The following is a 15,866-nucleotide window of genomic DNA, read 5'->3' as shown; positions in this document are numbered from 1 at the left end:
GCCTGTATTCAGACCAGAATTTCCCAAGATGAGCAGGACTCAGGCACAAAGGTTAGAAAAAGTTAATCAGTACTAGTGATGTTTATGCAGCATAGTATTTTGATTGTAACATTAAAAGGGTGGGGTGTTTTTTAAATTTTTTTTCTCTACAAGCTCCATTTGCATTTTGATATAATTTCTACTTTCAGCTAAAAGGAGAAAAAAATTAGACTTTCCTGCAATGTGGCCTTGACAGAGACATAACAGACTACAGTTTTCACTTTTTGGGACAGCCTTAGATACCTGTTTTTTGAGCTCACCGATTCTCTGGTATCAGCACAGGCATAGAGAATTCATTGGAGGTCAAATTCATGGGAGGTGAGCATTGTATGTCTGCCCCTAAAAACCTGCCCTACAATAGGAGTAACTTTCTGACATGGGACTGATTGGAAATAGAACACAGCTCATTCTTCAGAATCTCTCTGCATACAAAAAATAGTTTCTGACTATAATCACCTTCAACTATTCCTAAGCCCACACCTAGGAAACATTCTTCACAGCTGCCAAGGACTGGGGCTGCATCACACAGAAGCATGTGCTGTGCAGAACTCAAGAACAGTTTAGCAAAAATCTTAAGTCTTTGTGCAAACTTTAACTCAATCAAGCACCTTCTGAGCCATGTAAAATACTACTATTAGCCCTGTAAAATCCAGTATATTGCATTTCAATCGGAGCATGAAAAATCACAAGAGAACCCATTTTGAGATTCTAAAGAGGAGCATCAGATAGCGTGGAGATATTTGAGAAACAACCTTTTTGCATGCTAACACTGTTAAATAAAACCTATATACTGATATGGAGTATATTGAGGGAAAAGGCAGTATCAACAGTTGCCAAACATTTGTAAGAAATTATATAAATATTTACCTTTTGTGGGAGAGTTAAAATTCTCTTGCTCTTCAATGAATTAAATGCACGGAATGATGGAAACAGAAAAAGAAATCAGCAAATTTAAAGTTAGATAAAGAAATGTGTTACATGTGACAATGGCGTGTACAGTAGGCAGTACTCCAGCATATGTAAAAGTAATGTAGAAAATTAAAGTGATAAACCATGACAAATAATAAAGCCTATGACTTTTTCTTTAAAATTAACAAGAACAATGATGTTACAGAGAACCAGATTGTGGAGTCTTTAAGTATTCTGCTAGAGAAATACCATGATATCCAAATTTATGAATGACATAAAAATCTTAAAATTTTTTTAAGTATCACTCTTACTTCTGAACCACACAGCACAATTTTAGATTCTGAAGCCTCTTCTGCAATAATGAGTGTGTTAAAAATTTATTTTCTATTAACTGAAATCTATAATACTCAATAACCACTGGACTATTAAAAATACGTTTTTAAGGAAAACATAAAAGATTATGAGGCTTGAACTCATTTGCAGAAGTTAGCAGTGCTAAGAAGAATACTCTCCAGCATCAGTAAAGATTCCACAAGCTGCCTCAAAATACGCAGTGCCACCTAATAATTTAAAAATAAAACCAGAAATATGGAGACAAAACAAACAACACTGATAGACTGAAATCTAAAACTGAAACGAGTTATTTTTTTTCTTCTGCCACTCAATTTTTATACCAATAGATTTGAAAAAATTTTTTACTGAAAGGTTTTGCTCTTTTACCATTACTACAGCCATACTCTCACAGCAACGACATTTCAATGATCAAGTACACATACAAAGAACTGTTTTCACTAGCACTTCTTTTTTTTTAGGATCTTAAGTCAGTTAAATATAAAAAGATACTTGCAACTCAATGTATTATTTGACAACATACTGATTTTCTGTACAGAATTCCGATTCTAATTTGTTAAGAAAAAAAACTGGACACCAAAACACTTTGTTCCTCTGTGACATGACTACCATTGTACAAATATCACACACATTAACTTTATACATGTAATCTCCATTCAGTCCCAGCAGAGTCTTTATGTAGCTTTCCTTCATGTAACAGCAGCACACACACACACACGTGCACTTCATCTTTCATACAAGCACTGTACAAAACTTGTGCAGCTTTTTGCAACATGAGCTACGATACAGCACTACCTAATGCTGGACACACGTTTGCTTTGCTCAGTGTCACCACATGAGCCCTACTGCTGTCACCAGATGCCACTGGAAACACACACAACCACACTGCTTCAGTCAGGTTTATAGATGCTCTTCACATGGAAACAGACTATTATCACAAACCTTACTCTCATTATATGACTTCTGAAATAGGAAACTACATTGTCAAAGCTATGAAGAAGAAACCATGCTGTGAAGACCCAAATAGAAGCAGATAGAGGGAGTAAGACCTGTTTTGCACGAATTAGCCCTGAAAGATTGTTTCTATACTACAATCATTGCACATTTTTATTGCTGGTTCATAAACTTCAATAGTACTTTTTTTGTTATTGTTATTTACTTGCTAGATTACCTAATATAATCCCTACTAACATCTGCTGGTGTATTCACTTCCTTGATCAATACATCGATCAACCATTATGCAAAAGTGTAGAAACCCACCCTCAAATCATATCCAAGCAAGAATTCCTGTTATGTTTGATAGCTGCAATGACAGAGGACAGACTGGATAAAGATCACAGAGGTATCCTTTATACAAAAGTGTAACTTAAAAACCATGCAACTACATCACAAAGTTCTTATAGAAACAGCTGAAAAGCAAAGTCAATGCAGAATTCCCACCCCTCTTTACAATTTGCACAGTTCCACTCAAACATGATGAAAATAAAAAACCAGTGATGCAAATCTCTTATAGCCCAGCACAGAATGACATATTGAGAATATACCATTGTCCTTACCATGGCTTAGAACTTCACTGCTTTAGTCACTGAGCCAAAACATCTTCATAGCATTAGGTCCTTTTATAAAATCATCCATTAATACAAAAAAAAAATCAAAACCACTTCTTTAGTAGCATAAATTAGGGAAATGACTGTTAAATTGTGATGTCTTGAAAACACACAGAGACACGCCTATAAAGGACTAACTTTCAGTATTGAAACATCTCAAGACCTTTCAATACAACAGCATCTCAATGTGTCTTGCACTCTAAGAAATACTGCTGACAGGGCTGCAAAGGAAATAAATACAGCTATGTCTTCCTTGAATATGACTGTAATAAAAATAAAAATCACATTGCCTAAAAATTACAGAAGCCTACAGTCTTAACTGCAATCACTTTTTAAAGTCTGCATGCTCTCGAATTGCTACTATTTAGTTTAAATTGTCTCAAGTGAAAATAACTATGCCTCTCCTCCACTCTAAAGCTACACAAAGTTGCTCTCCCCTTCAGAACATAATCGCCAAGAAGCCTGTTCTTTTTTTGCTTTTTTTTTTGCCAGTGTGAATTATAATGCTGTTTTAAGGTTTTAGTCCTCAAACTTGACCTTTTCCTCTACATTTAAGGTTGTTTCCCCATTCCTGATCTGTAGTACCAACTCTATTTCTGCAATGGAATAAGGATCACTACTTTGGTCTTCTCTGTAACAATTACCTCTCTGAGATTTTTCTTTAAAGAAAGTATATCTATTATTATTCAGGACCTTGCAAAACTACCTTATTTTGCCATAAATTGAATTTTTATAATTCTCAGACTGCCAGAGTAGTAAATAAGACAACATCATTTGTTAGAGACAAGGAGACAACCTTTTTTAGTTCTAAACTTGACAACAAAATGGAATTTCTGAAATACAACCTCAGTAAAGCCTTATTAGCATGGATGTGATCACTTACACAGCTAAAGCTAAAGACAGCTAAAGATTAAAGATTAGTAGTCAAAATGTCACTCTGTTTCTCCACATGAAAACTGCTACTGGTCTCTTGCTCCTTCATTAACTCTCGTTTGTTCCATAATGAGAATTTTAAAGAGTAATAAACTTGCTTCACTGGATTCTTCTATGTCTCCTGAATGTGCAAAAGAGCAAATAAGAAGCCCATTCTTGATATACAAATATGCAATCTTTTTGCAGCAATCACTATGCCTTGTATAACATACTTAAATGCATATATGTATACATTCAGATTCATAGATGTATATATTTTGATGAGTATTTGACCCTCATGAAACAATAGGATTTTTATGGAATGTAAAAAGTACTTTACTATAAAAAATGATACTTTATGGCATATCATACAGGTTTTCCTTGAAACACAAGACATCAGGATGACCATCAAAATATAGGAGGAAAATGCATTTTGAAATATTTCCAATGACATCTGGATATTGCACTAGATTTCGACATCTGTATCTATGGTGACTGTGAATTTAAACCATTAAGGACACACTCCATTTCCAAGCACAATTAATGCAAATCTTTTACAGAACTCAATATGTTTTGGGTTCAATACTACAGTAAGGTCAGATCACTTCTGGTCACTACATTTGACCCTGGTACTTATTTGATAGGCATTATAGAGATGAAACTAATATTAAAATTTGGTAATGTAAATCAGAGCAAGTACTGTGGTCTTATGGCCTTACTGAATTTAATTTCCTGCAGTAGTATTAAGTTAGACATACTAGCACATGTATTTCAACAGATACTGACAAAATTCTTTAAACACGTATTATAAAACCTATTCAACTTAGTACTCCTCTGCAAATATGTTCTGAGCCTGAATAGAGCATTAAATGTGGGTAAAATAAGAAAACCTCCCTTTCAGAAGCAAAGTCAGTCACTCAGATGAAACCAAAGTACTGTGCAGAGAAGGAAATCTCTTTAACCACTGATTCCACGTGCTGTAGTACAGCCATAGTGACACAGGCGGCACGATTTGTAACAACAGAGCAAACCACGTCGCATCCTATTTGCACATTCTATAAATAAGGCGCAAGCATATTAAGCACAAGTGTAAACAAGAGTTCACTGAAACGGCATCACTTAACAAGTGTTCACAGTATCAACAGCTTTATAAACCTAGAGTACCTTTGGCCTTCTACTCAACTTTCATTTTTTCTTTCCTCTTCCGTACACATCTCATCTCTACTCATTTTCATGGTTAGTTCTACATTCATTTCCAATGCCTTCAACAAAACATAAACTGGTATTTTACTCTCACACACCAGTTACCAAGACCAGCAGAAAGATGACATATGAATGTGCAAAGGAAAGCCAAATTAAAATTAAATTAAAAGCTGATTCATCATTATATATTGTACCAAGTTCTGAAATTGAAGTAGAAATATGGAAGAAAGTTGAAATCCATTACTTATTACATTTCCCTACAAAGCCCCCAACTTGGTAATATGCAGAAATAGAAATTCTGAATGTAGTTTGTAACTAGTTTATAATTCAAACAGTACTAGATTCACTACAAAACAAGAGGACCCGAACACAAAGTTTAAAGTTAATAAAAGCCACTTATATCAGTATATTAGTCATTCAAAATAAAAACATTTATAAAACAAGAGTACATTTTATGTGTGCTAATTGAGGGGTTTGTATGCCATCACAGCTCAAAGCCTTAACATTAATGCAAACTGATTGCAGATTAATGCAAGCCATCATACATGAAAACCTCATTGGTAATCTGTCATGATAAGGTGGTCATGCTCAGCAACTTTATCTGTTCAAGAATGTGATCTGCTAACAGTTCTGTAATGCACTACAATATTTCATCATTATAAGCATTTCTTTAGTTTCCACAAAGAAAACCTTGTAGTATGTGGCAGTCTCAGTTGTTGCTTGTAGTCAATGAGAAAACAAGTATTTTTAAACACAGAAGAAAACATGAATGTACAAATACTATCCATTGTGCCACTTCATTTTACTATAACAACTCATTCTCTGTATGCAGTATGTTGCTAGAAAAGGAAACAGTAATGCACATCCTTATTTGATGTTAGGATATAAGAAACATCTTCCATAACAATTGTCTTTTTCAGAAAAGAGCAGCACTCTTTGCCTGATCAGTTTACTCTTAAGCAAGAAAGGGCTGGTGACCTGTGCTCTCACATTTCCCATGGTAATTATTTTCATTCTTTACTCACTGAACTATGAACTCCAGAAGAAAAACAGATCTGTGACATTTATTATTAATCTATGTTAATAATGCACAACAATAAATATAAACCACAAAATAAAAAATTAGTAAGACTGTCAAAATCTTTGACCCTGTTTTTTTTTTTTGTTGATAACATATTAGACATGATGGAAACTACCATGACTCTAACAGAAATTTTAAACATAAAAGGGTACTAGAAAATTAAGGCGATTAAACCACATGTAATAAGCCACCAGTCAAACTTCACCGGATTTCCCCAACTACAAAGATGCTTTCATTCTCTTCTATTGTTTTACTGGTAGAATTATAGCACTGGACATGTAGTTATGCAAGAAGCCTTAAGGTAAAGAAAGGTAAGAAATCAAAGAGTTTGAGCTATCACAAGCTCATTATTTGATACCTTGCTCTGTACTGCCACTTCTTACTGGAACTTGCGGTAGCTGTCTTCCCCTACGACTGCTGAAGGAGGTGTCTGCAGGAGGAGACTGCGTGGGACTTCCTTGTTGATGGGTTCTGCAAATGAGATTCAGATAAAAGCAAAATAAGGCAAATGAAGAGATGTTTTAACTTTGAATTTTAAATACAATTTAAGTTGCAGGTACTGAAGATGGGTTTGAAAAAGTTTGCATTTGGTCTGTGACATATGCACATACTCAGGTCTAGATAGCTAGTCAATTTATAAGGCCTCACATTTAATTTCTCTAGCTACCTTCAACTATGGAGAAATTACTTCCTTTTATTTGCTTGTTTGTTTAAGTTATTTATTTATTTGGTTTTGTTCAGGTTTGGGGTTTTTTTTAATTTTGGGGGTTTTTTTGATAAATGAATAGTGAAAAACCATCGAATGAAAAGCAGTTTTTTAAGAACCATTTATGATTATGACTCACAATTTATATATATTCTCCTACACTGGTACAAGGACCATATAAATTGTCACTTTTATGTTTTATTAGATTTAGTATTCCCTTTGTGCTGATGCAATAATTGCACAAGGCCACACAGAATTGGACAGGGACAGAAAGTATCTATTCCCATAGGATAGCCTGTGGTTTTTCCCAGAACTCAAAGAAGGAAAAAGACCTTTAACCTTTGTATTGGGGTGGGGGAAGGGAGGGTGTGTGTGTGTGCAATTAGCTGTGTGTGCATGCAAAACATGCACAAGACTTTTAATATTCATATCTAGGTAAATACCCTAAACCACTTTGGCTGAATTCCTAAACCACTTTGGCTGAATTGCTGAATTCTAGCTAGCACTGTTTCAGAACATCTTGGCTACTTGATGTCTTATTCATAGATACAGTTTTGGAGTGTAACACATCAAACACCTTCGGAACCCTAACATTTAAAATAAGTATGGGCACCTATGATAACTGTGGGGAAAAGGTTTAAGAAAGTAAAACAAAGATGAGAAGCAGCAGATCGCTGAGGAGAACTTGCCAGTTATAGTAATGTCACTCTCACTGTAGTGAATAATCACTGTTTATCAAGTCCCAAGTAGATAATTTTTAATTTAAAGTAGCACATTTGTGCAAGTTCAAAATACTTTTGGCTTTCACTAGGTAGATCAGCTTACTTTCTCTTAGCCTGTAAGATCAGAGTTAGATGTGTGAACAACATGTGATTTTCTGCACAGTGTTTAAGAAAAATACTTCGATAATTTTCTTATGGATACAGAACAAAACACAACAATGGAAGGATGAGACACAGCCAACCTTTTAATTTGCATAACTATTTAAGTTCATCAGCAAGAAGTACCATCTGGATGGTGAAGATAGATGGCATAAAGGATATGGGATAAGTATAAATACCATGAAGAGAGAATAATCTACAGTGCCAGAATGAGTGAATGTGCCATGTATGCTCAGAGAAGTACCACACCACACTGAAACCTTGGAGGCAGAACATGAAAGCTATGCTGGACACATAATAGCAACCTTGTCAGAAGTGGAGAAGGTGGCGCCGAGCCTCCGGATGCTAGGTGATGTACGGGGCATAAGGGTCTGACACTAGCCTGCTCACTCGACCTGGAGCGAGCGTGGTGTTTTCCCCTAATGACTGGCTGCTCAGTCGTTCGTGGGGGTGGAAGTCCCCTTCTAGAAAGACATGGTAGCAGACCCCTAAAACATCAGGGCCAAAAAGAAACTGTTCAGTTGTTAGCTCCAGGCACACCTTCCCAATGCCCCCCTCCACAAAAGAACATTGCAAATCCTGGCTGCGGGACCAGGGTTGAGGTTTCACATGAAAGTTGTTAATTCTGAATGCAAATCCATTTTCAAAATGACAAACTGCAGAACACTCACCACTGCAAATACACATGACCCTAACTGTGGAACTGTTGAACTGCAGTGCTTACAGTGGACAGTTGGCCAAAAACTCTAGCTGCACCCTAAACACAGCAAACACAAACTAACAACATGTATGACAAAAGGATTACCACAGAGTAGGCTATGAATACCTGGGTTTACCACAAAGCATTTCTGTTTCTAAAACATACCTTTTATCTTTATTAAAAATATTAACTGCATTTCAGTTAGTGACCTAAAAAAGGACAATATGGAAGCACATCTGTGATTCCCCTAGTTTCCTTTACAGCTTGAAATAAAAAATCTATTTACATACTTGTAAGTACTAAAACAGAAATACAGTTCTAAAGGAACTCTAATGAAAGTATAATTCATATTATGCAGTTAAATGATTAATCATGTCAGTATAACAGAGCATAATTACTACTAGTTCAATAACTGCATACATTACAGGTATAAGATAACCTGAAACATTCAAGTTTGTAGAGTGCCAAAATATTCTAACTGTGCCTTTTTACTCTTTGGCTTTCCAACAGGGCAGCCTTTTGTGAACGGTACTACTGTATCACAAATTATATCAGAAATTTCAATTCTTGTGCCATCATTTCAACATGGGGTGGTTTTGTCTGTTGTTTTTGGCTTGGGTTTTTTTGTTTGGTTTGGGTTTTTTTTTCAATTTCTGCAGACTTATGAAGTCTCCCTTCACACACCCAGCACAATTCCCCCACAAGATATGGTCAAGGTACCCAAGGAACTGCCTGTTTCATATGACTATCATACACTAAGAACTAATCCTAAAAAAGCCCCTATATATGAAATAACACAAGGATGTCTACCAAGGATAACAAACAGGTTTGGATTCGAAACCATTTCATCAGTAACAGTTCCTGTGGAAGAACAGTCACAATGCAAAAAAATCAAGATTCTCTTGCTTGAGCTTGTATTCTCTCTCCTAAATGCTAACATTTCTTAAGCTGAACTCCTGGCTTGCCCTAGTGATAACCATAACATTCTTGCAGATACTGAATTTCCTGATTCTGAAACACGCTCACAATAACAAAGATGACCTGACTTCTGAAAATGTCTGTTTCTCCATGCTGACTACAAAAGTAAACCATGCCAACTATTGCACATAACCAGGTTTTAAGCATCTATCAGATGTCTGAACATCATAACATCCATAAGGTAAATACGGACCTCACTCTGGGCCAGAAAGTTCTTGTTTGTTTTTACTGTGGATAAATACTTCAATCTAACAAAGCCATCATGTTCTCTGTTCTGACTTATTTCCTTTCAGAAGTTAAATATCCAGGAATTTATCTGAGAGCCCAGTGAAACACTAGAAGTCCGTCCTGCCACTAGAGAACAGGACAGGACTTACCTGCAACTCTGAAATTTATCTCCTTCTCCAGTAATACTCTTTTTACAGATATGTCCCCTTCCAAGAGAAAGATAGAGGATCTGCTTAACTCAAATGAAGCCAAATCAGGCTTAAGATTTGCGTTAGCTGGGGTATTACAATGAGATGAATATGCTTCTTGGGGTGCAAATAAAAAGAGAGATAAAAGGCAATTGAAGGACAACTAGAATGGAATTAAGGAATTGCTGTCCTAGAAGAAAGATCTGTTGCTTGCAGGAAGAAGCCTGCAAATGGCTGATCAGGAGAATGAGGCAAAAAGAAACAATGAACAAGTATGGAAGATGAAAGCTAGCGAGAAAATGAGACAGAAGTGAGATAAGAAGTAGATAGAGAAGAGGAATCTGGGGAAAAAATGATGCCTGATGAGCAGTGAGACTGCAATGAGCATGTACATGTGTATCTCATTTCCTGGTTTCTCACAGAGGAAGGTGACACTGCAAGCAGCAAACCTATTAATTCAGCTGGCAGTGGCCTACAGGGGAATCCTACAGGTTCCAGCTCTGCCAGCACACAAGAAAATTCAAATTCCTTTCCCTTCAGACTGATGCCTCAGTAGCATTCTGCCACCTAAGAAACTATAAAGAAAAACTAAGAATAAGAGAGGGCCATCAATTCAGCTCACCCCTGGCACAGTGTTCTATGCCAAATATAGAAAGTACAGTTAAAGACTGTATGTATCCTAAAATATGACAGGTAATGTCACATCTGGCATTTCTAGGGTGATCAGTTAGGACTGAAAGAAAACATGTTAGGATTGGGATGAACCAATTTTTGATCATTCATACAAGAGCAGAAAATTATTTTTGCGTAATCAATTTTACTCCTTCAGAACAGTTTACTTAATCCTATCTAGAAGGCTTATCTCATTAAATTAAGAGAACTTTTAGGCTTTATAAACTATCCTGAAAAGGCTGGCTTTTCCCCTTTTATGTATATTTCCTAAACTATCACAACACATAGAAAACTTAATCTTACGTGGCATGTTGAAATGCTTTATAGAGAAACTGACAGCATACTGATAGGTTATTCCAGTAATCCGCTTAACTAATAGTAGGATTTGCAAATGGAAAAATAAAGATCAACTGTAAGACAAAAATGGATTTTTGAAGAAATAGTCTCAAGTTATATTTTACGGGAAAATTCAGTGCCTGTCTTTTTAGCAAAACTTTCTGGCACCAGTGCAATATTACATCTATGACGGAATACTGAGCTACAGCATTCAGACTTATTTAGACATTTTTGTCTCACATCTAATACTAGTGAATCATTTTATGGAAACAGAAGCCTACAACATGTGCCATGGAGAAGTAAAAAGAAGCAGTACAATTCATGTTTCCCTTTGCTCTTGCTCACTGGGTTCATTGCTGAATTACCAAGAGGCATATCCCTTGGACATCAGTTACTCTTCAGAAGTCAGAAAAAACAGGGGAAAAAAAGGGTTTTAGTAATCTCCATGGCACAACAGTCCCTGACTCAATCACAGCAAGGATTTCAGTCATCATTTAGGTAATCTCTCTGACTTAAATTGAAAAAGCACCTGGGTTGTTGTGACAACAGAATCATCTGACTCAAGGAAAATGTAACCATTGCTTTTGGTTCAGGAACTATAATCTGGGGCTGCAAGCAGTAAAACTAAAAAAAAGCTCTGAAGTTTTGCTACATAATGTGCATTTTCATTGAAAACAGAGATGTCTGTGTTGTTCATGGAAGTTTTTAAGCTCTCATAATGTAAACGTGTACATTTCACCTCTGCTAATCAAAATAACATGAACTGAACAAAGACAGGATCTCATCCCTCCTCACTGCTCTTATTTCAGTCAATATAAAGGGTTTAAAACTTAACTAGATGCACTTATTATTCAGTATATATTTTTATTTTTTCATTTTTTCTTAAGAATTTGAATATGTAACCCCATACTACTGTAGCATCAAAGCTAAAAGATATAATGACAATACAAATTCAGAAAAATTCAATTAATACAAAAAAGTTGCAGTCTTTACAGTAATTTTACGCTATGATAGATTTAAATGTGCAACTTAAATTTTTTCTATTTTAAAGTGAAATTCATTTGATCAGAGACATTTTGAATTATTAATTTATTATAGTTATCTATTTATATAATCCATTATTTTTTCATCCTCAAAGTTAATGTAAAATATGGATTTTTTGAAAAAGAATGAGTGTTAAAGTACAGAAAAGGACTTCTAGTCTTTGCCATTGAGCTGATCTGCAATGATGGAGAATGCCAGAAAAATTCCGTATGTATGGAACACAGTGTTAATAATACAGATCCAAAATACATAATACTCTTAATTATGACAATACAGCTTTTGGTACTGTCATAAATGTTCTAAAAAAGTCTTATTAGAGGTATATTCCAAAAACTGGAATCAGACTGAAAATAAGAGATGTTTACACATCAATCAACACTCCTACCTTTCCGTTTCAGCTGCAGGGCCTTTCCTAGTTTGTTTTTGGCTGCTGTATCTTTCCACTTTTCTGGACTGCCTGTGAAATGACATGTCAGAAAGGAAATAAACAAAGAAGAAAAAGAATACAGAAATATGAAGATTATTTATTCATGTATTATAAAGGTAGTAAAAGAAACGGTTGACAGATGAGAAAGTGACAACTATCACCATAAACAGGCTGGTGAAGTCAAGGTTTAAGAGACATTGCATTAATTAGGTTTGATTGAGGCTCCTGGTGTGAAACTTATGAGGTACCAAAGCAGGGAAGAAAACATTAATCCTGACTGAGCCTGCAACTAGTTTCCACTTCACAGCCTGTATTTGACTAGAAAAAATGACTCCTCATCGGCCTTTAAGTCATCTCTTAACAGCATGAGAAACAAGTTCAGAGTAGACAGCAGGAAAAAAACCTTGCAGAAAGAACCAGAAAATACTCTTTGAAGGTTTAAATGGATTTAAAAATCACTTTTGAATCTAAATTTCAAAAGCAAAACAAATACTGCATCATATCAGATTTTAAAAAGGCTGTCACTGTATTAATAAAAACTTGTTTTTTCAAAAATCTCATTCTGTTACCTTTTAAAGTTTTTAGAAACAGATTAAACCAATGCTATCTTTCTCCTAGTCAACATAAGTAAGTTAGAAATTATTTCACTCCTTCACTCCTTTCCTACACAAATCTTTTACAGAATTCATCTGACATTTGGATAGTGAGGTACTAGTTACCTCAGACAATCTAAGCACTCAGATATTAAATAAGAACAGTGAAGAGTAATAGGAGTATATACATGTAAGAACAAAGGTAAAGCCACATTTCACCATTATTGCCCAAGACTATAAATATAATAAGTAAATCTCTGCAAGTAGTGTGTTCCAAAATTTTCTGTACTATCCATAGCAATGTTAGCTTTACAAATTAGGATTTACTACTTTAAACCTCAGAAAACCATCAATATGCATTATTTTTTCAGAAGAAAAAGTGCATACAGTGTTTCAGGAGTGGTAAAACCAGGGAGTGATGATTATTCATTCCTAGACCAGAAATGCTGACAAATTTTAATACACGCAAGATCTTGCAATGATACAATCAATGCCATATATTAGCCTATATAGGAATTACTATGTGCAAAACAGAGAGATAAAAATAATATTTAAAATAACTTTTTTTTCCTTTTAAACCTTTGTGGTTATAAAGGGTAATCCAGTGCCTGAACCAGAAGAGACGTAAACAGCTGTGACACCAAGTTATACCCAAAGAACATAATCACAGTGGATTTTCATTACTTTTACCCACTGCAATATTGGATGAGAATTATATCGTGATGCAGAAGATTCCACAACAAAAAAAAACACTGCACCAAAATACAAAATGCTTTCTGCATAGCAGAGGTCATTACCTGATGCTTTCTGGATTTTAAAAAATATATCACAAAAAAAATAGTATGTCAGATTAAAAACTGAAATCCTTTTTGTCTTCAAACTATTTTTTCAGATTTATTTTTTGTATAATCTCATTATTTTTCAATATTTTTCCTTTACCAGGACAAATATAAAGTGGATACAGAGGAAAATGCACATATTAAACGCTGCAGTTTTACTTAAAACCAACAGTTAGCAAAGTATGTAAAGTTATGGCTAGATCCACCGTATGCAGCAGCATTACCATTCAAACTATGTCACCCTCTTCATTTTCTGTTTAGTTGGTTCTGTTTGGGGCTTATTTTTCTCTTACTCCTTAAGTTGCTTGCCTAGATTGTGACATTGCAGACAATGGAGGAAGAGAGCATACAGTGAGTGGTTTTAGTAGGATAGAAAAGCTAAGAGCAGGACGTGCTTTGCTGTGACAAGTAACAAAGTACTACACAGCACTAATGACCTGAGTACACTTATTTCTCTGCTCTCAGGGCTGCCCTTGAGAGAGAAATTATTTTAAATCAGTTTCCTTTCTGTTTCCTCCCTCTGGCTAAGATGATGCTGTATACATTTCCAATTAGTTCAACAGCCTCCTGCAGCACTGGATTCCTGGCTCAGCTTGAACACACAGGGCATTGGCAGGTGTGCACTTACATGGAGCTGTCCTTTCCTGCTCATGTGCAGTGGACAAAGAGTGCACTCACATCATACTCCAATTTACCTCCTAAACATACTTATTTGGAGAAAAAAAATATTTTCCATGAATGATACATGCATATATGTGCTTGCACATAAAACCAGGAAAAAAAAAAAAAAAAAAAGTGTGTGAAAGTATGCAGAGCATATGAAGAATATACACTATAACCAATATCTCATTTACTTTGATCTATGATTTGAGTAAATAAGGATACCTCTGTGCTGCTCCAGGTTTAGCACTTAGGTGGTCTACACTGTCCTGTTTTGGAATGCAAAACTCCAGCGTCCTTGTTCTTCATAATATTTGGAAACATGGATGTGAATTTGGACGGAATGAGCAGAAACAGAGAGATGGTCACATGCAGTGAAGGTGGAGACATGCAGTCAAATAGATAAACAAAAAGCATTAAGTCACTATCTATTGAAAACAGCTGTATTTCTCATTTTCCTCTTCCAAACACTATAATAAAGTTTAGATGTAATAACAGTCTAAAATGTAATGAAGTATAGAATGAAAGCCACAACTCTATTTTTAAAAACCATTATACTCTACACTCTGAATGGCACCACTGTTATTAATAGGTTCTATCATCCTTCTTGAGAATTAATCTTGAGAATAAAGAACAACACAGTATTGTTCATTTGATTTATATATAAACATACAAAACACCTTTTTGCTTAAGATGCTTATTTTGTCATTATATTATGAAATTCTCCTGAAAACGCAAGTAAATTTCCTAATTTCATGTATTTTGATGAAAACTTCATATTCTATTGCCAGACAGTCTGCTACAGTAATAATTAACAATAATTCAAGAGCAAAGTGGAATAAATTCCTCAGATTTTTTTTTTTATAAAAAAAGCATGGGAATATTTCTGAACGTCTTTCGTATTTTTATTTCTGTTGAAGCTGCAGAATTTATTCACAGCTTTCAATCTGGCAAAAATATTATTACCTTGTTGGTTTATTATTAGTTTTTAATGAAATATATTATAAGCTCTATCAATGAAAGTTGGTTTGGTTTTTTTTTTTTTAAATACCAAATTTGGATTTTAATGAGAAAACTCAGTAAAATTTATGGTCCACTAATAATGTAAGCTATGTAATATATTTGCATCTATACCTCCATTAGGGTCAGGGAATGCTAAAATTTCTTTTTAAGATCATAAATCTTCCAACTGTCACACCAAATCATTGAACAATATGTATCATATATAGACAGGCACTATATATTATTTTATATACAGACAAGCTATTTACCATTCATGTTCCAAAGCTATGTGCCTCAATATACTTAACAGTTGTGTCTAAACAAATCTACACAAGAAATATGACACAATTTCTACCAAAATTAAAAATCACTACTTCTGAAGTGACAACATAACATTTTGTCAGTGTCCAATATTTTTAAACGATTTATTACTGGCTTGTACAAGAGTCCTCAGTGGCTTGCAGTGAGTGTTACTTTATGTAGCCTTAAAGCCACCAAGAATGTAATGTT

General features: G+C 35.0%; 1 protein-coding gene across 28 annotated transcripts in view; it reads right to left on the bottom strand.

The window, feature by feature from the left end:
- Positions 1-15,866, bottom strand: part of RIMS1 (regulating synaptic membrane exocytosis 1) — a 319,206-nt gene that overhangs the window by 79,601 nt on the left and 223,739 nt on the right. For 11 of the 28 annotated variants that reach the window (XM_048299536.1, XM_048299541.1, XM_048299550.1 and 8 more), the window contains 2 exons: positions 12,221-12,292; positions 6,461-6,573 (listed from right to left, as the gene is read on the bottom strand). In XM_048299536.1, coding sequence (XP_048155493.1) covers positions 6,461-6,573; positions 12,221-12,292 — 185 coding nt within the window. Of the gene's footprint in view, positions 1-906; positions 937-6,460; positions 6,574-7,994; positions 8,178-12,220; positions 12,293-14,579; positions 14,658-15,866 lie in introns of those variants that run through there. The other 17 variants (XM_048299528.1, XM_048299532.1, XM_048299533.1 and 14 more) reach the window with 5 other exon arrangements.

Source organism: Corvus hawaiiensis, chromosome 3 (assembly GCF_020740725.1).
Source record: "Corvus hawaiiensis isolate bCorHaw1 chromosome 3, bCorHaw1.pri.cur, whole genome shotgun sequence".
NCBI lineage: Eukaryota > Metazoa > Chordata > Aves > Passeriformes > Corvidae > Corvus > Corvus hawaiiensis.
Note: the sequence above shows the minus strand (reverse complement) of the source record. Positions and strands in the feature narration are given on the sequence as shown.